Source organism: Pelodiscus sinensis, chromosome 13, assembly GCF_049634645.1.
Source record: "Pelodiscus sinensis isolate JC-2024 chromosome 13, ASM4963464v1, whole genome shotgun sequence".
Classification (NCBI taxonomy): Eukaryota; Metazoa; Chordata; order Testudines; family Trionychidae; genus Pelodiscus; species Pelodiscus sinensis.
Genome location: NC_134723.1, coordinates 34,839,007 through 34,863,050, shown reverse-complemented (window position 1 = coordinate 34,863,050; position 24,044 = coordinate 34,839,007). Strand labels below are relative to the sequence as shown.

Below are 24,044 nucleotides of genomic sequence, written 5' to 3'. Positions count from 1 at the left end.
ACAAGTTGAGCCTGCTAATTCATCACATGCTGAAATTAGTTCTTTGAAGAAAAACCCCACCCCGCACTGGATGTTGACATGAGTGCTGCAAGTACCAGCTCTGCCCCAGGTAACCTACTGCGCTGGTTACGAAATGTCTGTTCATTCAAATACACCGCAAGAACCCTCAGCCAATGCACTGCTGCTAGTCCTGTGGTGTGGTGACACACCTTCCTAGCCCCAGTTGCCTTCTGAAAAAAACAGCCCCGGGGCTTTTGATGGATGTGATTGGCAGCACAGCCTGCCTTATCCCTGTGTCTCATGATACACACCTGGAATAAATTCCATGCTGTGTGCAGGAACTAGGACAGACCCAGCTTCCCTTATGGTTTCTTTGCTCCTATTTGGGGAAGGGTCACAGACTGGGCCCACAGGGTGGGGGCAGGACAAGGGGGAGGCAGAAGAAGTAGGCAAGGCAGAGTGGTGCACAACCGCCAAAGCGGTGGCGTTTCCATGACACAGCGGGCCGCACGGAGTCCCCTTGACCCGTGTTATTTACTGCTCTGACAGCTAGACAGTCGACTTCTGCTCCTTTCTCTTTGGCCACTTGCCAGGCCCAAGTGACAGATACGTTTCCACGAACTGCAGCATCACAAATGACAAGCTAAGGGCTCGACTCCTGATCTACTGGGGTCATTGGGAGCAGTGCTTGTTGTTTCAGGGTGGGAGCAGGAGTAAGGCCTTAGCCATCAAGTTAACACCAATGGGCGGGTCGTCTTGTTGTAGACTCATAGACTCTAAGGTCAGAAGGGAACATTGTGTCTCATTATGTGGCGGCAAAAATTATTTTCCTCCCCAAAGGAGACAAACCCATGTTGAGGGGAACACTCCTTGCCTGCAAAGCCCAGAGGACCCCAGGAGGTGAATCAGCTGTTTCCTTCCTGCTCGCTGCCTTGCCATGAGCCACACATTCGTGTAGGTTGCAGCACGTCCTGTGTGGCCCTCCGGTAGCCCTGGTGTCGATTCCTTCTGTTAGCTTCATTTTGCCATAGGGAGATACCTCCTCTTTGTCTTCTCTTTGGTTTCTGGGTTGCTCCTGCTTTGGGTCACATTCTGCTCCCAGTTACATCTGCCCGACCCCCCCGACCAGTGTTCCCTGTAAGATGAGCATTTGGGCGGCGGCTGCCCAAGAGAGATTCCCATGCTGCCCAGCTGATTGGAAGAGCACCCACAGCCAGCAGCATGTGTTTCTATTGGTGGTGCACCTCTGCATATGCCTAGGCTTGCATCTGCATCTGCATCTGCTGGCTGCTTCTGGGTGCAGCATGGTCTGCAGTGCCAGGAGAGGCAGGAAACTGCCTTCGTCCTCCCCCTCCCTCTCCTCCTCTCCCCACTTCACCACTGACCAGGGCCACTCAAGGTAAGTCCCTTCTGCCCCAGCCCGGACTCCCCCCCACACACACAAAGCTGGAGCTCCCTCCTATACCCCAAAGCTCCCATCCTCAGCCCCACACTCTAGTCAAATTACACTGGGTCGCAGGCATCAACCATTTTCTTCAATTGGATCATGAGAAAAAAAGTTTGGAAACTGCTGCTTTAGAGCAGACAAGCTGGCACACACCAAGAGACCCTGCTGCACAGAGCTCAGCTGAGAGCTCCCACCTCTTTACACTTAGATAAAAGAAGGCCCACGCGGCTGGGCAAACAGATTTCCACTGCCATGTTCTATTGGGACCCACGCCAGTTCTCCTGTCTGGAAACCCTTGCCAAGGTCAGAGAGACAGCGATCGCCTGCTGACAATGCAGTGCCGAGCCCTTGCTGCACATTCTGGAAATGAGCCAAGAACTACATGAGTGTCATTTCCCAAACATGTAAACTGATGAGAAATATGAAAACTATGTTGACAATGGCCAAATATGCGCAGCCTTATCAGCCTAACCGGATTTACTGCAAAGCAGTCGAATTAAGGGCAGCCCCAGCAACCAGCCTTAGCTCATTTCTTGATCTGAGTTTTATGATTCCCCTTGAGCAAACCCACATCGCTACGAACCTACGGCCCTTCCTTGCCACTGAGTCACTGAACCTTAATGCAGCGTGTCCTGCCAACAAGGCTGCTACCCCGCGTCGTTGTCTGCAAAAGATGGATCAGGCACCAGCTGCTCCTGGCCCACAAACGCAAGCCAGCCAGCATACAGCTCCTGCCAGTCTTTAGCTACCAGAGGGGTCAGTGTTGTGTAAACAGAGGGGCTAATTATGGCAGAGCTCATTCCTAGCCATCCATGTATGGAGCACAGCTCCTATGTGTGCACGGGCACCTCTGCGGAACTGCCCCCTTCCCCTCTCCAAGGAGTCCAAGTACACAGGATGTGGAGTGAAGGCCGAGGAGGGCCCCGAGGAAAAAAATTTGTGGTCCACCCACCATCCCTGCAAGGGGAGGGCAATGATGGGGTTTGGCAGAGGAAGGGGCACTGCCATGTCCCCTTTCTGTGTGGGAGTGGACCAGTCCTGAGGCTGTAGGAGCTTTTCCATGGAGTCCCCAGGAGCCACTGTGGAGCAAGGGAGTCCCCAGTTGCATAGCCTCAAGGTTGTCATGGATCTGGTGGCTCATGGTGGAAGCACAGTGCCACAGCATGGATAGCCTGGCCTCCTCCAGGCCCTGGGTTGAGTGCTGCAGCTTCCTTCAGAGTGGAGGTGGCAGGGTCATGTGTGGAGGCCTCCTTGGTTTCTCACGGTGGGTAGGCCTCAAGCTCTCCACCTCCAACTCTGGAGTCAGATCCTTGTTCCACTACCTCACTGGAGGAGCCTCTCAACTGCTCTACCTTCACTGGCCCCCTTTTCCTTATCCATTGTGCCACTGGCAGGGAAGAGGCAGGTTTCTGACCTCACCTCAGCAGGAGTTAGCAGTGACCCCACTGAAGCAAAAACCAGTGAGAGAGAGTCAATTTGGGCCCTTCGCCTCAGGGGAAAGGCACTTTGTTTGCTGCAGGCGTACATTTACCCAGGCATCAGGCCTAGCACACGCCGCCCACTCCTGCCAGCCCAACCTGAACGTGGCAGGAGCATATCTAGGCCACGGCCATTCAGCCGTGCTCCCTGGTGGGACTGATGTGGACAGAACCACGGCCCATCACTTCCCACAGGCTAAGGGCTGCCCATCAGAGAGGATGCTGCAGCCCTGAGGAGGGCAGAGGCAGCACGGAATCACCTAGGTCAGTCAGACTTTTAGGACAAGGTGATACTGGAACAACACTGCCTTCCCTGCTCCCCAGCACCCACCCCTTAGGTGAGTGGAGACTCGGCCGCCATTCATTTTGGAGAAGAGAGATTTGTACCCCTTTGGTCACTTGCCCCATTACAATCCCCGCCACTGAACTTGCCCACATTTCCAGGTATTTCAACACTGACCTGCCACCGTGGTATGGAAAGTAATCCCATGCCATCGCTCACAAACCCAACACTGGAGCCATGGAAATACCAGGACTCCTCCCCTCTCACGGTCCCTTTCTTCCTTCACCCCTCTTTACTTCAGAGTGCTTTACAGAGTCGCATTAGACAAGTTACTCAGCGGCTGTCCAGTGTACAGTACAGACCAATGCCAGGGCAACAGATATTCTATGCAAAGTAGCTCTCCACACGCCAACGCAAGCGCTAATCAAGCAATACAATTACATTACAGGCGCAGCGCATACGTCAGGAGCTAGACAGAGTGGTGCATGTGTTCTACCTTGCAATAACTTCCCTCAGCTGAGGAAGTGCATCCCCAAACTTTAGAGACCTCCCAGCAGTTCATCCCCCATTTATAAAGCCAACACAGATCCTAGGTAATCGGCAGGTGGCATTGAACCTATGACCTTAGGGGCTAAAGCCATGAACCTCTACCAGGGGCAGGCAAAATACAGCCTGCGGGCTAGATGGCCTCACCAGGACTCTCAGGCACAGAGTAGTCCCATGCTGTTTTAAGGAGCTTATTGGTCCTGTGGCTCTTGCTCTGGGCACCAGGAGGAAGGGAAAACTTTTCATGCTGCCCCTGTTTCCCAGCAAAAGCTCTCAGTTCCCATTGTCCAGTTTCTGTGAAGCCTTCCCCACCACCACCCAAAGCAGAGAGCTGTAGGGAGCACACAGCTGTTTTGAGCAGCCTGGGAGCCTGCCTCAGGGTCTTGCAGGGCTACTGGCTGGGAGCCACCTAGTAAGCACCTCTGGCACCCCAGCCCTTCCTTCCCCAAACTCTCTGCCCCAAGCCACCACCCCTCCTGCCCAAGGTTACCACCCAGCTCTCTGCAAACTCACTCCCTCCCTCCTCCTCCTCCAGGTCACAACTCCCTCGCAGACTCTGCACCCTCTCCTGTATCTCTCCTGCAGGCCAGAATCCTCTTCTGCACCCACACCCCCTCCTGGACTCTGCACCCTAAGTCCCTGCCCCAGATCACCCAAACTCCCTCTCAGACCCCACATTCTCTCCTGCACCCCAGTCTCCTACCCCGAGCTCCCTTCTGCACCCAACTTCCATCCCAGATCCTGCATACCCTCCATAGAAAAGTGCAGCCCTTGACCACTTAGAGTGGCCCCCATCAAATTTATTTCCCACCCCTGATCTACCGTATGAGCCAAAAGCCAACTGGCTCTTAGCTAAGGCTTCACTTTCCCTTCTCAGTGGTCTCAGTGCCTCTTGGTTACATAATCTGGAGCGTGTTTCCTTTAGATGTAACTATTCTACAAGCTAATTTCTTCCTGACTCGGTCTAGCTGCAAGGATTTTGGGCAGCATGGTTTAACTTTGGCAGTATCACAGCAGCATAGAATCACAGAACTGGAAGGGACCTTGAGAGGTCATCAAGTCCAGTACCCTGCCCTCACAGCAGGATCTAGACAGTGCTTGGTCATCACCAGACTATATTGTGATCCATATTTTCCTTCAGCTTTACATATAAACCAATCACTAAGGTGAGAAAATACCAACTGGGAAACTCTGAAGAAACAGGCACAAACAACAACCAGAGTTGAAAGACTTTCCTATCTGGGCTGGTCTCCATGAGGTGTGGGAAACGCTACATATAGACGGGGGGTGGGATGTGAACTACCAGAGGAGGATTTGCTGCCTTACGTACCAACTCTTCAAACTCCCTGGAGAGCCTCAAGCCATAAAACAAGATCTCCAATGACACTAGTTCTTTTTGTTCCTCTTCAGAGAGCTCAGATGTCCCAGGAGCAGCAACACACACCTATTTTCCTAAAGCAGCTACAGAAACTAACTCCCTCCTACGGTAAGTATTCAGCTCCCAGCAGCTCTGGCAATGCCTAGATCTATTCCCCTGGTAAGCTGGGCTACTACTGCAGGGCAGCAGGCCACGCCAGGGACCTTTTCATAGATCAGCAAATTGAAGTGAAAACAAGTTACAGTTCAGTTGTAAATCTACCTGACCAAAGAGATGCCAATTAGCTGATTGGTAAAGGAGCAGATGCTCTTTCTGCACAAAGCCACCCCTCACTTCATATACACCAATCTTTTTCATCCTCTGGAACATCTCGGACACCTGCTAAGCATGCCTCAACTTCAAGAGTGAGCTTCCTGTTTGGCTTTGTCACCAGGAATAATTCTACAGGTCTCTCCAAAGGACACAAAGCCAAAAAGCCTTACTTAGAATGTAGCTTGAGATTGGATGCAAAGATGCCTACGAATAAACTCTACTTAGAATGATGTGCTTGCTCCTGCTCTATCTGCAAGCAATACACAATATCCAGGGCTGGCTAATCAACTTTTTTCTCTGAATGTTAATTTCTGATCCCTTCTGCAAAGCCCTTTCTCTTCCCCTAAACATAAGAACTCTATGGCCGCCAGCCAGACTGCATGGAATTCAGTCGTGCTATATAAAGCAACACATCATAGCAATGATTTACAGAATACATTTAACAAATGAAACTTAAGCATAACTGATAAGCAGCACACTTAGCACAGGATGTGGTGTGTTAATGTCTCCAGGGTACATGTACCCATATGATAAACCTTTATACAGGGACTTAAAAGTTTGGGCTGTAAAAATGAAGAGGGAAACTGTGCTTAAACTTTATTAACCTGTTAGCCATTTAGGAAGAAAGATGAGACTTTAACCTACTAATCTTCGAGTGGTATGTCGATACATTACAGACATAGTCTCCCGTTCTTTTATTGCCAACTTCTGTTGATGGATGAGACAAGCTTTCAAGCTTCACAGAGCTCTTCTGTAACTGTGGCCAAGCTCTCCAGGGGGATAGAGCTGCTGGGAACCGAATACCTAGCTTAAGAGAGAGTTAGTTTCTGGAGCTGCTTTAGGAAAATAGATGTTGCTGCTCCTAGTGAAGTCTGAGCTCTTGGAAGAGTAACAAAAAGGGGCTTACAAGTGTAATTGGATATCCTGAACTCCTATTATTATTTGAGGCTCTCAAGAACTCTGTGAAACTCAGAAGCTTCCACCAATAAAGCGGGGGGGAGGGGAACCTAAGGAGGGACTCGATGCTGCCCCCAGCTTGCTTGGATCTGGCAGGACCACAGATGTTGCTAGACCAGAGAGCCCCTGCCACAGAGGTTGAGAGCGGCTGGGAGCAGAGCCGGGCTGCTCAGCAGTAGCCTGCAGGGCCAGTCACTTGGGGGTAAGGAGCCCTAGGAGCAGCTGCTGCCCCACATGGGGGTCAGAGAACCCCGGGTGCAGCTGCCACCAGGCTGGGGTTGGGAGCAGAAACCCAGGAGCAGGCTGGGGGCAGCAAAGCCAGGCAGAGGGCCGGAGAAGGTCAGGCCTCCGGATTCTCCTGGAGCTCCGGGACAGCCCAGACACCTGACCTCCCTTGATCCAGCAAATTCCCTTGTTCGGAGCCACTCCAGTCCAGAGGGTGCCGGATCAGGGAGGTTCTACCTGTACAAGCTACCATGTTGCTACACTAGTGGTGCTTGTATTAAGAGATGGGCTACTGCCACTTCTTCACACATTCTGCAATGTCTATGCAGCCTCATCACCACAGGATCGGAGCACCTCACAGGTATAATAACGGACCCTCATGACTCCTCTCTGAGATGGGAAGTGCTAGTAACCCAAGTTGGCAGATGGGGATCCGTGGCAGAGTGACTTAGGCCATAATCCTGCAAACACACAACTTTTGACATGTGAGAAGCCCCACTGAAGTTAAGGGGGCATCTGGCAGGCACAAGAAGTTACAGGATCAGGGCCTAAGCCACTTGCTCACAGTCACACAGGGAATCTGTGGCAGAGGAGAAAATTGAAGTCAGAGCTCGATTCCCACACCAACATCTCCCATCCACACAACCAGCCCCAGGCCGCCATATGGTACCACATGTGGCATACTTGGGAGCCATCTTCCCTATCAACTGTGTGCTTTAATAATACATTGCTAGTTAACAAATAGAATTGTCCTAATAAAATCTAAATTAGGCGAGTAGTTATGCTAACTCAGAGTTGCGTAACATGATGCCACCTACATTAATTATTACTTTCATGTAAAAAAAATGTGTTCCAGTATTAAATTGTGCAGGAATATTGTACACAAAAGACACTTGCCCCGGATCACCCAAACTCCCTCTCAGATCCCACACCCTCTCTTGCACCCCAGTCTCCACCCCAAGCTTCCTTCTGCACCCCCCCACCATTCCAGACTCTGCACCCCTTCCATAGAAAAGTGCAGTCCTTGACCACTTACCAAAATCTGTAGGAATACTGTACATAATATAGTCTGCAGGAATATATTACACAAAAGACACGAAAGAATCTAGACACGAAATGGGCTACACTCCATATCTTTCCCCTCTAATTTGGAAGAATCTTGTATTCTTATAAAATTAACACATAAGGGCCGTGAACTCTACTTGTTCCATGCGTGCAGTTCAGACTAGTGACAGCAGGAGCTGTGCTACAAACGCAATATATGTCAAGAGCTGATCTGCCAGATCCCGGGCCCTCATGATGAGAGTTGGAATGGTAAAATGATTGTCAGCTTTAGTTCGTGGGTATAACAATGCACTGGGCGATTAAAAAAAAAATCAGTTAACTTAAGGAAGTTGATCAAATTGTTAAAATGTCTAGCGCCCACCAAAATGCCAAACAGATGTCAGTCGGTTTATGTAGGACATTTTCAGTGACTTCTCACATCAGACTGCAAGCCATGAAATATGTGTAAGATAAGGGGTACACACTAAGCATGCTTGTTTAACTCCCACCAATGTACATGGAGAGGGAACCCTATTCTTTCTTACTAAGGGTCTCTCTCAGGCTACGTCTAGGCAGCGAACTATTTTGGGATGTATCGGAAGTATCCCGAAATAGCAATTTTGCGTCTTTAAACACATCCGTTATATCGAAATATATTTCAAAATAATGGGTGTGCTGTTCTGGCATTTCCGTAACCCTCGTTCCATGAAGGGCAAGGGACTTGTCAGAACAGCGCTGAGCAGATAGCGCCAAATTTCAAAATAAGCTATTTCCAAATAACCTCAAAGTAAGCTACGCAATCTGAGTAGCACAAATTGCACAGCTTATTTTGAGATAAGGCTGCTGTATAGACGCACCCTGATTGATCAGGCAGGTTACCACTGTAACACAGAGAAGGAATTCAAAGTAACTAACCCCAATCCTTCACCTAACGCAGGGGTGGGGAAACTTTTTGGGATCAGGGACCACCGACCCGCAGAAAAATCAATGGGAGGCCACACAAAAGTGAGAAGCAAAAAAAAAAAAATTATCCCCACCTCACGGATGTGGCCCTCAACCAAGAAGCAGAAAGACAGTTCCCACATTTCTTTTGCACACCAGAGCCAAGGGGGCCCAGGTTAGTCTCTGGGGCGGGGCCAAAAATGAGAGAGTCAGTGTGTGGGGGGGAGGCTGTCTGGGCAGGAAATGGTTGGGGCTTGGGGTTGGTGGGTCTGGGCAGGAGTGGGGTGCAGGAGCCATTTCCTTCCCCTACCCATGGGTTGGATCCGGACCTGGCTTCCTGAGGGCCCGCAAAACTTGGGGCTTGCTCCCTACAGACAGCACATTCCATAGTAAATATCCACAACCCACTCCCCATCCACCCACCCAAATTTGGAGATCGCTTAATCAAAAAGACTAAAGTCAGTCAAACCTCCGGTTTCCCACTGTACTGTATAGAAAAGCAGTTACTATTTAAAACAGTTTCAAAAGAGCTTAATCAACATCATCTTTGGGTACACTGGGTAGTAAATTCTATTGTTACAATCCCACAATGGCTATCATTAATTAGAGCTTCCTGTTTGTTCAAACCACAAAGAATGTATTAAATAAAGAATCACTTTTATGATACAATACCCTGCTACCAAAACAAGTTGCACAATCCAAAGGTATTTTAAACACAGGACTGTCCCTTATTAAATAGGCTATGATATTCCCATTTTACCTGAATGCCTGTGGTAAGCCATTATTACAGGAACAAATTCGCAGGCAGCCCCTTAGACAGCTGAGCTCAGAGTTTCTCGGCTGATAAAAATGTGTCTGGTTTGATAACATACATTTAAGGGGAGGCTATTAATACAGAAAGACACACTCACACTTGTCCCCTCCCCAGAGATCACAGCATTAATCCCAGTCAAAAATTCTTACCATTTTAGGTGATCCCAGGGAGAAGAATAGGATCTGGTGAAAGTACCACAAGCAACATATAAATACCTGCACAGCTACTTCAGCATCCAAATTAGTTTTAAAGGCAGAGAGGCACTATAAGAACTTGACCTCTCTACTAAAGTACAATTTGGCCTTGGCTTTAGAAATAGCTTACTACTGTTACAACATGTTAGCCTAATGTACAGACCCAAATGGTTTGGGGCAGGGCTGTCTCATTTACACTAATTCTGAAATTATACTAATTTTTTTTTAAAAAAGAGGCTGACTGCAAAACATTGAGAGTCCTGTTAAAAAAGGAATTTGGTAGAAATGCCGTTCTTAGTCTCATATCAGCTCTGGTAGGTGGAAGGGAAAACCACTGTGAGGCCTGCCAGACCCTAAGGTCCCTTAACAAAGCGTAGGGCAGAGACAGGAAGAATTGACATGCACTGAACATTTACTTCTAGGATTTAACATCCTGTGTAACTTAATGCAATTTGTTTTCACAACCACAGCTGAGGCTGGCCTGCTACTGTCTTTATAATAAACCCCACTTCTCGAGGATTACCCACTAGCTTACTGGCACCCATGTCTAAAGGACACCCCCCAGCCTATGGGGGGGGGGGATCCACAGAGCCCTAGACTCCAACTAATTTCAGAGAACAAATACAAGAAAAAACAGGTAAGTGTAAAGGTCAAAGGGCTAAAAAGAGGGAACCGGATGGGGACACTGAACAGAGAGCCCCAGATAGCACCCACGGCTTCTCAAAGGTGCCAAGAGAGCCTGTGGGTGCCGCCCAGTAGAACTCTGCCCAGCTGTGTGAACGGATGCAGGAGACAAAATGGGCCCCACCGTCACAGGCCCCTCCCTCAGCCAACCCTGTTCCCTGGTCTTATAAATGGCTGCTTTGGCCATAGCCAAGAGAAGGTTGACTTTGTGGGGCCACAGATGGGGTGTGCAAAAGGTAATAGGTGAGGGGAGAAGTGCAGCCAGAGTTTCTGGGGGAGCCAAAAGAGGGCCCATAATCTGGCACACTTAGGGTTGCCAGGTGTCCGGTTTTCGCCCGGATAGTCCATTATTTCTGGCCCCTGTCCGGTAAAAAAAATGGACATGTAAAATTTTCTGTTCTTCTTGGAAGGAAGGCTGGTGGGGACATTGTTCCCCTGATGCGTCTGGCGTGGGGAAGCGATGAGCACAGGGATTCTTAAAGGCACAGCGATCTTTTTTTGTCCTCTCTTTTTTTTTTTTTTTTTTTTGCTCAACAAGTTCGGTGTCTGGTTTTTGAGGTTTTTTTTTTTTTTGCTCAACCAAGTTTTTTTCCTGCCATATTTGGGATTTTTAGTGAACGCATCTGGCAAGCCTAAGCACACTCTAGATAGAAGTGCACCAGGATCTCTCATGCCACAGAAGGGGCAAGTGTTGGGAACAGGGGTGAACTGCATCAAGTACACGCCCATGCTCACAGTTTACAGTGTGCATTAGCAGAAAGGTACATTAACAGAGGCCCTGCCACCACAGAAACAGCTGTGGGTGTCCAGGCCTGGCAGACAGACAGAGTAATCAGGGGACTGAACTCAGGGCTGGAAGCCAGGAACTCCTGAATTCTAATCCTGTTTGCGACACTGACTGACTGTAGGGCCGTGGGAAAGTCTATTAACCTCTCAAGCTCAACTGTTCCTTCTCAACTATGCAGAGGGAGCGGGGAGTATCAATGAGCCAATGTTGCTATTCTTTTCAACAAGGCCCATCGATAGGACACCTGCACTTTGTGCAGCAATTGGAACACACCGTGCTAAGTATCATTGTGGGTATGGTTAGGTGTGCTGCAAATATCTGGAAAGTCTCCCATTTAACAACAGGAAGATTGGCCAAGTACCACAGCGATGCATATTACAGTCACTCCAGTCAGCTCTCCTCTACTGGGAGCTTCCATGCTGCAAAGATATAGTATCAGAACTAGCCTCTTTCACAACTGTCATTTAGACAAGGGGTTTTCAAACTAGGGGTCGGGACCCAGGACTGGGTCATGGAAAGTCAGGCACTGGTCTTGTTGCTGCAAGGGGGATCAGGTGACTGGGGGGGTGCTAAGGCAGCTCCCTGCTTGCCCCAGCACCGCCGACTGTGTTGAGCCCCAGAAACAGCTGGCAGCAGGCCCAGCTCCTAGGTGCTGGGAGGGGCAGGTCTGTGCACTGCTCCTGTCCCAAGCACTAGGTCTGCACTCCCATTGGCTGGGAACCTGCTGCCGGCTGCTTCTGGGGCACAGCAAGGTCTGCGGTGCCAGGAGAGGCAAGAAGCTGCCTTAGCACCCCTGCTGCACTGCTGATCGTTTTCTGCTTGAGGTAAGCCCTTCCTGTCAGTCCTGACCCACCCCCAAAGCCAGAGCCCCCTCCTACACCCCAAAGCTCTCATCCTTAGCCCTACCCTGGAGCCCACACTCTAGTCAAATTATGTCGGGGTGCAGGCATCCACCGGGGTGCAGGCATCCATATCTGTTTTCAACTCGGTCACGAGGGGAAAAAGTTTGAAAACCGTTGATTGAGACCTAAATGTTTCCCAGGGCTGCTTGGAAGGATGACGTTTGAAAACATTCACATCCAGAACGGCAAAAAGAGAGGGTCTACTTATTCAGCAGATTGTTCATAAGAAACTAAAATGCTTTGGCTAAGAAAATTCTCCCAGTCAATGTATCAAGCTCTAGCAAATTGCTCTGGTAGTTCACGAGGCCGCAGGCATCAGAACAACTGGCATTTTTATGGAGCCCACTTCCTTCCAGCATACATAGTGGATTGTTTTGGCAAAGTGTGTGGTGTTTACATGGACCATTCTTGTTACAGTTTCAGTCACTGCCTGGCATACCGCTCCCCCTGTGGTATGTGAGTGCTGGTGGTTCTCACCGCATTCCACCTTGAGTAATTATTTTCAGCCTCCCTGAAACATCCTCTGTAATTTCAAACAGATTTGGTATTCTTCACTGCCTGGTCTAAAGGGCTGTGTAACATTCCTGTGCAATGTTAACCAGCTATCATGTTCCACCCCAGAGATGGCTGCATTTCAATGGGAGTGAAGAGATTCATGAATGGGATGGATCAAGCATTATGTAACAAGTAACTGTTCTGTGGATGTACTACAGAGAGAGACAGCGAGGGTGTGAGAGTGTATTTCGCACAGAGACACTCACACAATAGAGAGGCAGATGAGACACAGGGAAAAACAGGGAGAAACAGGCAGGCAGACGTTTGGAGAACAGAATGGGTGGAATCCTAGCCCCATTGAAGTCAACAGAAGTTTTGCCAACAGGCCATAGGATTTCATCCTAGTAGTATAATGATCACCATGTGGCACAGATACGACCATGCTTGCCAATTCGGGGGGGAGGGTCAGTGCATGCTTAGTACAAGCCAAGCAGCAAATTAGGATGCGGGGGGGAGGGGGAAGCATGATCCTGCAACACATCCCGATGTGTCGCCTCTGATGTGACACAATACAGGTCAATATGGTCTCGTGCACAACTCCCTCATTATAGAGGGGGGTGCCATATCTGTTTTCCAGATTGGTTGTAATGGAGCTATAGGAGCTATAGATCATAAAATGAAATTTAACAAAGACAAAAGGTCGGGCACTGCACTTAGGGGAGAAAATCCAAATGCACAAGCACAGAATGGGGGATACCTGGCCTGGCAGCAGCACGGCTGAAAGGCTCTGAGAGTGGTGATGGACCACAACCTCAACGTGAGCCGGCCCTGTGATGCTTTGCAAAAGAAAAAAGCAAATGCAAGTCTCAGTTGCCCTAACAGAGGAACAGCCTGTAACGCACAAGAGGTAACAACACCACTCTGTTCGGTGCCGGTTTGGCCTAACCTGCAGTACTGTGTCCAGATCAGGTCACCAATGGATAGAAAGGATGTGGAGAAACTGGCCAAAGGCGAGTGACAAAGATACTCAAAGGGATGAAATATTAGCCATATGAGCAAAGGCTGACTGAACTGGGTCTGTTTAGTTCGGAAACAAGAAGATGGAGGGGGGACAGGATAGCGATCTTCAGATGCTTGAAAGGCCGCCATAAAAAGATGAAGAAAAGTTGTTCTCTCTGGCCACAGACAAGAGGCTGTGGAAGAAAACAAGCCTTCACTCTGCGTTTGTAAGCAACAAGTAGCCAGAGGCAGTTTATTCAAGCAATATTGCAAGGGAAGCCTGATTCGGACGGGGGGGAGACACCCCCCCCCGGCAGATCTTCGAATACAAACAGTTATGAAGCAGCTTATATACTATGCAACAATGGCTGGACAGTTATCTCTTAGGGTATGTCTACACTACAAAGTTAATTCAATTCGAACTAACAGACGTTAGTTCGAATTAACTTTGATAGGCGCTACACTAGTGCTCCGCTAGTTCGAACTTAATTCAAACTAGCGGAGCGCTTAATTCGAACTAGGTAAACCTCATTCTACGAGGAGTAATGCCTAGTTCGAATTAGCTAGTTCGAATTAAGGGCTGTGTAGCCCCTTAATTCGAACTAGTGGGAGGCTATCCCTCCCCAGCTTTCCCTGGTGGCCACTCTGGGCACCACCAGGGAAACTCGTCTGCCCCCCCTCCCGGCCCCGGAGCCCTTAAAGGGGCACAGGCTGGCTACAGTGCCCATGCCAGGTGCAAGCCTGCCAGCACCCAGCCAGCAGACCCTGCACCTGGCACAGCTCGAGCCAGCCACCCACTGCCACCCAGCCCTCTGCCTCTTCCCGGGACCAGGCTGGCGGCTCCCGGGAGCCTGCCCGGGTCCGCAAGAGGCGGGCGCCCGCCTGGTCTAGTGCGGAGATCGTGGACTTCATCCACGACCTCCACACTCGGCACAGGAAAGTGGCCGTCTAGGGCAGGAGAGCTGCCAGCCTGGCCACCAAGGAGCAGGTTGGCATGAAAATCAAGGTGGTCCACTGAGACCCCCGACCCTGAGCCCTGAGCTTACAATGGCCGTACTGGGTCAGACCAAAAGTCCATCTAGCCCAGTAGTCTGTCTGCCGACAGCGGCCAACACTAGGGACCCTGGAGGGGATGGACTGAAACAATGACCAAGCCATTTGTCTTGTGCCATCCATCTCCAGCCTTCCACAAACAGAGGCCAGGGACACCATTTCTACCCCCGGCTAATACCACTCCATGGACCCAACCTCCATGACTTTATCTAACTTCTCTTTAAACTCTGTTCTAGTTCTAGCCTTCACAGCCTCCTGCAGCAAGGAGTTCCACAGGTTGACTCTTTGCTTTGTGAAGAAGAACTTTCTGTTATTAGTTTGAAGCCTGCTCCCCATTCATTTAATTTGGTGTCCTCTACACCTTCTATTATGGGAACTAATGAAGAACTTTTCTTTATGCACCCTCTCCACACCACTCATACTTTTATAGACCTCCATCATATCCCCCCTCAGTCTCCTCTTTTCTAAGCTGAAAAGTCCCAGTCTCTTTAGCCTCTCTTCATATGGGACCTGTTCCAAACCCCTGATCATTTTAGTTGCCCTCCCCTCTCCCACCCTCTCTCTTCCCCTCTCCCACCTCCTTTTCCCAGTTTCCCCGAGTTTTGTTCAATAAAGAGAGTTCTATTTTTGAACACACATGTCCTTTATTTTGTACATCAGGAAGGGGGGCTAGGGAGGGGTAAGTGGACGGAGGTGAGGGAGGAATGGGGTACGAGCCCCCGATGGGGAGGACTGGGGTGGCTCTGTGGGCTCGTCGGGGTGGAAGCTCTCCTGAAGCCCCTTGATTGACCCCCCCCCTCCGGATGGCAGCTTGCGGCAAGTGCAGCCGGGCTGATGGCCGAGTGCTGTGATGTGCCGAGTGAGGGCACTCAGGGCACTCCAAGCCAGGACTGCTTTGCAAGCGGGGAACCCTGAGAACTGTCTGTCCGGGGTGGGGGTCGGGTCCCTTTAAGCACAGCCCTCGGCTAGCCTGAGGCAGCAGCTCCACACTCTAAGTCCTAATCTGATGCCCTGCCGGCACTGCTTCCGGCCATCCTTAACCTCAGTTCAGGGTCCACTCAGTGTGGACATGCTAGTTCGAATTAGCAAAATGCTAATTTGAACTAATTTTTAAGTCTAGATGCACTAGTTGGAATTAGCTTAGTTCGAATTAGTGCTGTAGTGTAGACATACCCTTAGTTCCTCCCAGATGCTACCTTATCTTCAAGGGTATCACTGGAGTCAGCATTCCATCCTTATCTCCGTACGGAGGTGAGAGGCGAAGGCAGCGTCTTATTACAGCTCTCGCGTTGTCAAGAGTCAGTATTAGCCTGGCTCTTGCTCTCTTGCTAACAAGACTAAGATGGCTGCACCCAAATTCCCTTATTCCTGCCTCCACAAAGCAATGGGGTCAAACCGCAGCAGAGCAAATTTAGATTAAAGCTCCGAGGGGGGGGGGGGGAGACTTCCTAGCTGTATGATCAGCACTGCCTCTGGAAACTAGAAGCTCCTTCACTGGGGGAATTCAAAAGGAGGCGGGATACCCGTCTGTCTTGAGTGGTTTAGACACAGCAAATCCTGTGTCTTGGCAGGGGCTTAGAACTGTTGATTCTTGCGGGCTCTTCCAACCCTATGATTCTGTGGCCTTAGTCAACTTCACGTCACTCCAGGCCGGTGTCTTGCCCCAGTGATCCTCAGATCCCTTCCTATCTCATTTACTGCTAGTCTGGCACTTCCTGGTAGTAATTATTATGATTATATATATTATGAAAGAGCCCAGAAGGCCACATTGTACTAAGCTCCAGGGAGACACTGGCTTCGATACTGGAAAGTGGAGAAGCCAGGCCAGCCTGAGTTCCCTATTGGTCCAGCCCGAAGAATCAAGTATCAGCAGAATTTCTAGACACAGCAGACTCAGGTCCTTATGCTCTAAGCCAGGGGTCTCCAAACTTTTTAGCCCGAGGGCCGCATTAACTATCAAACAGCAGTTCGGGGGCCGACTACACACGTGAGGTCCAAATAAAAAACAATCAAAACATGGATGTTGTTTTTAATTATTTATTTAATATTATTTTGTTCGGTTATTATTTAATAACACATTGATACACTACACATGAACACCTGTATTAGTGTGAATGGTGAAATTGTTTCCTGGATGCCAAAATAGCAGACATTTCTGGCTTTAGATTTGTTGTCCCTAACATCAACAGTGACCTGAGATTATCATCGGACAAGTTTGTTCTCAAATTGTTCTTCACGTATTTCATTCTTGAAAATGTTTGTTCACACAGGTATGTTGTTCCAAAGATTGAAAGGTACCTTGATGCAAAAGTTTTGACATTAGGAAAGTCTTCCTTGGGCAAAAACTGGTAAAAACCCACCAGTCCTATTTTGAACTTGTCCCTAAGGAGGTCATTTGCTTGCAACTCAATGACTTCCAGCTGCAGTTCATCTGGGCAACTGGCCACATCTGCTTCAAATGGGTTTTGAAACAATCTCACTTCTTCTGCCTTTGAATCCAAAAAGGTCTCCACGGGCCGGATGAGAGGGCCTCGCGGGCCGCATCCGGCCCCCGGGCCGTAGTTTGGAGACCCCTGCTCTAAGCAATCAGGCACTGGAATTCATGGCACAGAAGTTCAGAGTTCACCTTCAGCCCTGGGCACATCTTTCTCCTTCTGTGTGTTGATCCTGTCTTGCTGAATTCAGAAAGAGTTGAAAACGGTAGCACTAGGCACTGCTGGCGCAAGGAGTGGGACTTTGACCTGTGTCTGCGGCATTTTTTAACATTGGGAGTTTAGCCCTAGATTTTTGTCAGCTAAGACAGGGGTGACCCAAAGGGACAGTCCCTCAAAGTTCACTTTTTATCAGCGAGCTGGCTGCTGAGCAGGCAACATGATTAAGGTACCGTGTCATGTACCTGAATAAAGAGTGATTCAACATTGTGTTTTCCAGAGTATTTTCCTGACCTGTGTGATCCTTCCAGAAAAGGCCGGGGCACTGTCAGCCTTCTCACATGTCCATCAGTCACTCAACAAGATAGAAACAGCCACTTAAATAGAGACAGGAGATAGCCAGGCATGGATGAACTATTAGTCACCATCACCAGAGACAAGTGAGCAGTCATAAATATAGGGAGGGGGCAGGGCACCGGGCCTATATTTCAGAGTAAGGTTCTACTTTAAAGCTCCATGTATGTTAACGGGGCTACTTGCTGTACTGTGAAGTGACTGATAAATAAGGATACACTGATGACTCGAACCCCTGGACACATTCAGGCTCCTCCAATTGCATCTCACCCTCCTAATGGTTTCTCTTCGCTCTGGCTAGTTTTCGGAATGCTGTCCCCTGGTTCGGATCGGTCTGTGACAGCAGAGCACAGGTGCATGCAACGTGCCGAAGGGCTGTCACCATAGGCAGTGAACACTGAAAAGGGAGGTTAGTGCTTCACGTTATACTTTAGTCAGTGTCTCCGGGGGCCACGCACAGCGCTTGGTGGCTCCCGAAATGTACTCACAGAACTGAAACAAGCATGGATCGGTGCAGGGTTTTTATTCAAATTGCCAGGGCCACCAAAGCTGGTTTGTAGTCACCCTCCTTTCAGCCCAGGAGCTCCAGGGAAACACCCCTTCTGTTTTCTGTCCTGCCCTCACACCCCCTTTGCAGCTGCAGTGAAAGATGAAAGTTGTTGCGTGCTTGGAAGGGGTCCTATGTCATGGAACCCTCGTGGGCCTCACTCTTCCAGCAGCTCCCCTTCACTTGACTGGAAGAAGCTCCAACCAGGGCTTCTCTGCTACTCTCAGTGGGTTATCTCCAGCCACCGGGCCCCAAACCAGCCTAAGATGTGTAAGATCAGGCCTTGAACTGTACCCACAAGATGACAGGAGCACCACAGTTCTCGCAGACACACACCCCCATCCCCATTCTGCAAAGCTGGATGTTTCCTTCCACTGTCAGTCGGATGTGATGGAAACTTGGAGTCCCATCAGTATGTCCCACTCACTCCTAGCCCACGGTCCTGACTGACTCTCCCTATGGCCTTGAGCAGGAGGAGGAGGGTCAGCGCAGACTCAACAGGCAAAAAGCACCCACCCGAGTCCTCCTGCATGAGACTTTGTGGAGGACATAGCAAAGCCAAAACTGCATTTCTTTGCCTCCTCCATGGCCACAGCTTGTATGTGCTGCACTCAATCCAATTCAACCCTAGCTAGCCACCCAAGGACACTCCAGCCATCTCTATTTATATATAAGCCGTGTTGACACATGGGAGCAAAGCCAGTTGCTGTACAGATGTTTTCACAGCCGTATTAAACCCCCAAGAGAGCTATCTGCTTAGACTATATTCTTCCTCCAAGCCACGTGGAATCTCTCAGTCTCCATCTGCCTATGACAGCCTCTCTATGCTACAGCTCCTTCACATCTGCAGGACAGCTGTGCTCCATCTCACTCCACACAAACCAATGACACTTCCCTTGCCTCCAGTCCCATCCTGAGTACTAGATCCGGAGTGTGGGAAGTTAGCCAGAAGGCACCTGCAAGCTTTTAGAACCAGATCTGGGAGAGGGACAGGAAGATTGGGAGTATGTTCATTAATGTATATACGGTGCAAAGACACTTTATGGTCAGATGCCATTTAAGAACCGAGATATGAATGTGGGAGACAGTGCTTAAAGGAGTGGTGGGGAGGGGCTGCTAGGAGTCACAAACCCAATAAAATAAATAAATAAGTACAAATTGAGCTGGACTGCTGAGGAATGCACTCCAGGCCCTGTTTCACTTACAAACTGCTATTCCCAGATTATGGTAGCGCTCCCCTTTACTTTTTCCAGACCACTTGATGCACTGGGGCAAGGAGAGAGTAAAAACATAAAAACAAAGGAAAAGGAAAAGAAACCAAACTGAGATGGGAAATGACTAGAAATAAGGACGGAATGGGAAATAAAGAGAGGGAACAGTGGGAAAAGAGCAAAAATGGAAGGAGGAAAAATTGCAAGCGTTTATCCATCTGTCTTACTCCGCTGGAGTATTTTCAGGACTCTTCCCCTCAGCCAGCAGAGATAATCCTATGTTACTTCCATGCCAACACCTGCTCTGTTCCCAACCCCCTGCCAAGCATGCTTTCCGCCCAGCCCCCATTAGCTCCACCTGTTGCGGACATTGCTAACCATTGACTGGTTGCTGATAGCTGACTGACAGGGAGATTCTGGTGGGGGCTATCAATCAGATGCTGCTTTGTGCATCCAAGTTTTTGTTTAGCCCCTCTTTTCTATTTCGGGCTTGGAAAAGTGAACCAAAGCCAGGAAAGCTTCCTGCCAAATAAAGCAGAACATGTGTGGGACAGAGGGAAGCACTACTGCAGCCCCACCCACCCAAAACTAGGGAGTTGTAGTTACTGAGAACGCTCGTGTAAGACATGCATCTGAAAACACGTTAAGTTTTGCTGTTAAGTTATATTACGGTTATTTTACTTCATTCTCTTCATGGTAGCAGGTGACCGCACACAACCTACCCTATAAAGACAAAGCCCAGAAAGATCATTAAGCTTTTCCTTTTTGTTTATCCTCTTGATATTTTCATCACTGTTTCCTTCCACTCGAGGATCTCAACCTGAATAGCTTGAACCAAGCCTCATATGAACATGCTCCCATGAGGAAGGGCCATATTTTTGCCTTCAGTATTCAGAGCTGTGAACCGAGGCAACAAGAGGCAATGTCCTAGGCCAGCACCAGCACCAAGAGAGTCAAGTTCTCTCCATTTCCAGTCCACTGTCTTTTCTATGGCTCGCTATGTATAAAGACTCAAAAAGAACAAATAGTAGTGTTCATTTCACTGCAGAGAGGCCACTTGGTACAGCTTATGGTCTGTGAGGGTAGGATTAGTTTGCTGCAAACATTCTCAGCTGTATATGGTACTTGCTTAAAATAGTTTATTTTTGTTGCTTGAAGTGCTGGTGAATTAATAAACCTCAGGACACAGTTCTGGATCCCTGAGAATGGAACTCTGCGAAGTTCTTGCCTAAATACTGTGTCCAGAACAGAAGTGGGCTGTGCCCATGAAAGCTCATGATACCATCTACATGTTTTGTTAGTCTATAAAGTGCTACCAGACCATTTGGGTTTTTTTAAGATTCAGGAATAGTTGTGTGAATATCAGTATCCTTTAGACTTCAGGATGTAAGTTTACAGGATGGGGCCTGAAGAAGATTTACCTGCGGGATTCAGGTGTGTCAGACACCACATTGCCAATCCCAAGCATTAAAAATCACCAAAAATCATCATTCTAAATAAACCACAAGGCTGTTTTAAAAATAACGAGATTTTTTTTTAAAATAAAGAAATCTGGAGGGGGTTTTATTTGCCTTCTGGTTTCTCAGTCTTTGATTTAAACTCAAGCCACCTTTTCAAACTTCGCTACAACTGCAACACATGGAAACTTTCTTTTTCCGAATGAAAGCCAAGCTTCTTGCCTAATCCAGTGTCTCCAGGAGACAGGATGTGATGTTATCTGATTAAAACATGACCACATAGCTCATTGTTGCTACCACTGTTATATAATTGCAACCAGTGTTATACAAAGTATATCTAGTAAGGTGTCAAGAGAAAAGTTATGATTTGCTGGATATGGTTATGTTATGTTGTATGCTTGCATCAATTTTGTACTTGAAGTTTTGGATAGTAAAGGACTGACAACAGTCTGATTATTAGGTAAAATCTGAGTTATATATTGACGTGAGTATGTGGCTGGTCCTTTGGGATCAGAAGAACCCTTTGATTAAACTGGTTTTAAATAATCCCTCATTTTTAAGCCTAGCATCTAGGTGTTGAATTCAGGACTGGAATACTTAGGCAGACAACTTTTCTGACTTCTTGTTAGCCAGTGCGGTGAAACAGAAGTGTACTTCTGTTGTGGGCTTGGTATCTCTAAAAGGAGAATAGCAAGGAATTTGGGGATGTGTCTGCTCTGTGTCTCAGCAGCTTGTCCTGAATTTGGTATTCTCAGTTGTGACCCCCAGGGGCACCATGACATGGAACTTTAAGGAAAACGCTGAGTAACATCTCTGCCTATGGACGACCACTAACAGACTGGACTCCTTCCATGTTCGTAAGAACCAGTATATTATTTATCAGCTCCCCTCCCTCCGGACAGCCTTGTACAGCAACATACAAGTGGACATAAACTTCACCCATAGTCCACTCACCAAGGAGGAAAGAGAAAGTTCTCCCCATCTCGTATCCCTGGTCAGCTGCCTTCTCTTGCTCTTCCTTGCCTTTTCCTCCACCCAGCTGTGATTATTCTCCTTGGCCCAGCCGTCCTCAGCTTAATTAAGCCACTGAGCACCCGACTCCCAATGAAGTCCACTCCAGGGGAGGGAAAGAGCTGGCTCCTTAAGGAGCCAAGCATTGGGTCAGCTCTGGACTCCTGGCACACCGTCACAGAGTACAATAAAATTGAGAGCAGTGGTAACATACTGCACTGCCTCACAATATCCAGGCCCAGCACGGCCAGTTCCAATGACAATCAAGGCTCAGAATATGCCCCGGCACTGACCAAGGGAAGGGAGGGCAGGGTAAAAGGAGCCCTGCTTCTCAAGCTTCTTGTCCCACAATGGCTACAGCCCCAATTGGCTGTAACAATATGGGTTTTCTGTAGCCATGTTGGAAGGCCTGTGCTAGGCCTGAACCAAAGCCACCTTCTGCAGCCAGACTGAAGAATAGCAGCCATTACTGTAAGGCCTGGAGTCACATACTCACAGTTCCATCTAAATTGTATTAAAAAGTGTCACACCAGGCTGTGAGGAGGGCACTTTGTCCTGATAGCTCCCCCACTGTTATCAGATAAAGAAACAGATCCCAAGATGGGTAAAGAAAACTTAAGTAACACCATTCAGTCTGGCAAGAAATGGCTTATCAATAGAGAATGTTGTGGAATCCTCATTCTATGACACTTTCCTATTGTTTCACTGTGTGATCTCTGTCTGGTTTGTAACTGTTGCTGTCTGTTGTATAATTAATTTTGCTAAGTGTAAATCAATTAAGGTGGCAGGATAGGATTGGTTAGGTAATTTGTTATGACTGGTTAGTAAAATTATACTAAAATAATTGGTTAAGGTCTAGTTAAGCAAGACTCAAGTTTCATTATATAAACTGGGGTCCAAGAAGGAGATCAGGAAGAAGAAGATCAGAATTAACAGAAGGAAGAAAAGTCTGGAAGAAGATCAGGAGGAGGGGGAAGACCTGGAAAGAAGAACTCACCTCCGAGACACAGCTGAAGACCAGAGAGGCTGATATTGCCTGACCAACAAGGGAAGTCTGCCTGCCTTTATCAAGATTCGTGAGTATGACACTGTGTGTTTAGCATGTGTATTCTGCTTGTTTGGGAATTGTCAATAAAGAGTGGATAAGGATATTACTGTGTAAGGCTCTTTCAGTGGCTAAAGATCCTACCAACCCGTGGGAAGTTACACCCTGAGCCCAAGGAATTGGGTACGGTTGGGTGTGTAAACTCACAGGGTTGCACCTTGAGCCCTTGGAACTGGGTAAAGGTGTGTGTCCCTACAGTGTGGAAGGGACAGAGAAATTTGTGTGGGTAACACGGCAGGACTAAAACTCCCACCATGGAGCTGTCTGAACTCATGGAGGACAGAAAACAATGCATGCCAGAACTGTAACTTCATGTTCTCACTGGCTGTGTCTACATTGGCACCCTTTTCCAGAAAAGGGATGCTAATGAGACCAGTCGGAATTGCAAATGCCCCGGGGATTTAAATTTTCCCCGCAGCATTTGCATGAACATGGCTACCGCTTTTTTCTGGCTCGGGGCTTTGCCGGAAAAAAGCGCCAGTCTAGACAGGGATCTTGTGGAAAATAAACCCTTTTCCGGAAGATCCCTTATTCCTACTTGAAATCGGGAATAAGGGATCTTCTGGAAAAGGGCTTATTTTCCGCAAGATCCCTGTCTAGACTGGCGCTTTTTTCCATCAAAGCCCCGAGCCGGAAAAAAGCGGCAGTCATGTTCATGCAAATGCCACGGGGAAAATTTAAATCCCCGGGGCATTTGCAATTCCGACTGGTCTCATTAGCATCCCTTTTCCGGAAAAGGGTGCCAATGTAGACACAGCCACTGAGTCCTGGGTAGCTGCAGGAACGGCTGTGCCTCCCCTGACACTCACTGCCTTCCAAGGCCCCAGGCAGACTGGCTGCCTGCAGGCCATCCAATGGCACCAGCATAACCTGCAGAAAACAGTAACACTGCGTTTCTCAAACTGTGAAGCAACTTAGAGGGGGGTCGCGGTATCACAAAGTTTGAGAACCCCTGTGGAGTTGTTCAAAGCTGAGGGCAGCAGATATCAGTTACTGGGAATGATGGGCCAGGCAAAGACCAGCTTGACTTTCAGATCACAGGGTTCCAAAGGTCACATTTTCTCTAGTAACCTCAGCAAATCATTTAGCAACTTGGGACCCCCAGTGATGCAATGACTCTATGTAAGCTTCAGTGTGGCCAGGACATTCAATTTAACACTCTCTGCTG

General features: G+C 48.6%; 1 protein-coding gene across 4 annotated transcripts in view; it reads right to left on the bottom strand.

The window, feature by feature from the left end:
- FHL1 (four and a half LIM domains 1) overlaps positions 1–24,044 on the bottom strand; it is a 76,032-nt gene that overhangs the window by 13,349 nt on the left and 38,639 nt on the right. The window contains exon 1 of one of the 4 annotated variants that reach the window (XM_075941038.1): positions 9,576–9,699. The exons of 2 other annotated variants lie outside the window; for them this stretch is intronic. Coding sequence is in view for 1 of the 2 variants with exons in the window: in XM_006115434.3 (XP_006115496.1) it covers positions 9,373–9,394 (22 nt within the window). In the remaining variant the exon portion in view is untranslated. Of the gene's footprint in view, positions 1–9,372; positions 9,532–9,575; positions 9,700–24,044 lie in introns of those variants that run through there. One more of the 4 variants, XM_006115434.3, reaches the window with a different exon arrangement.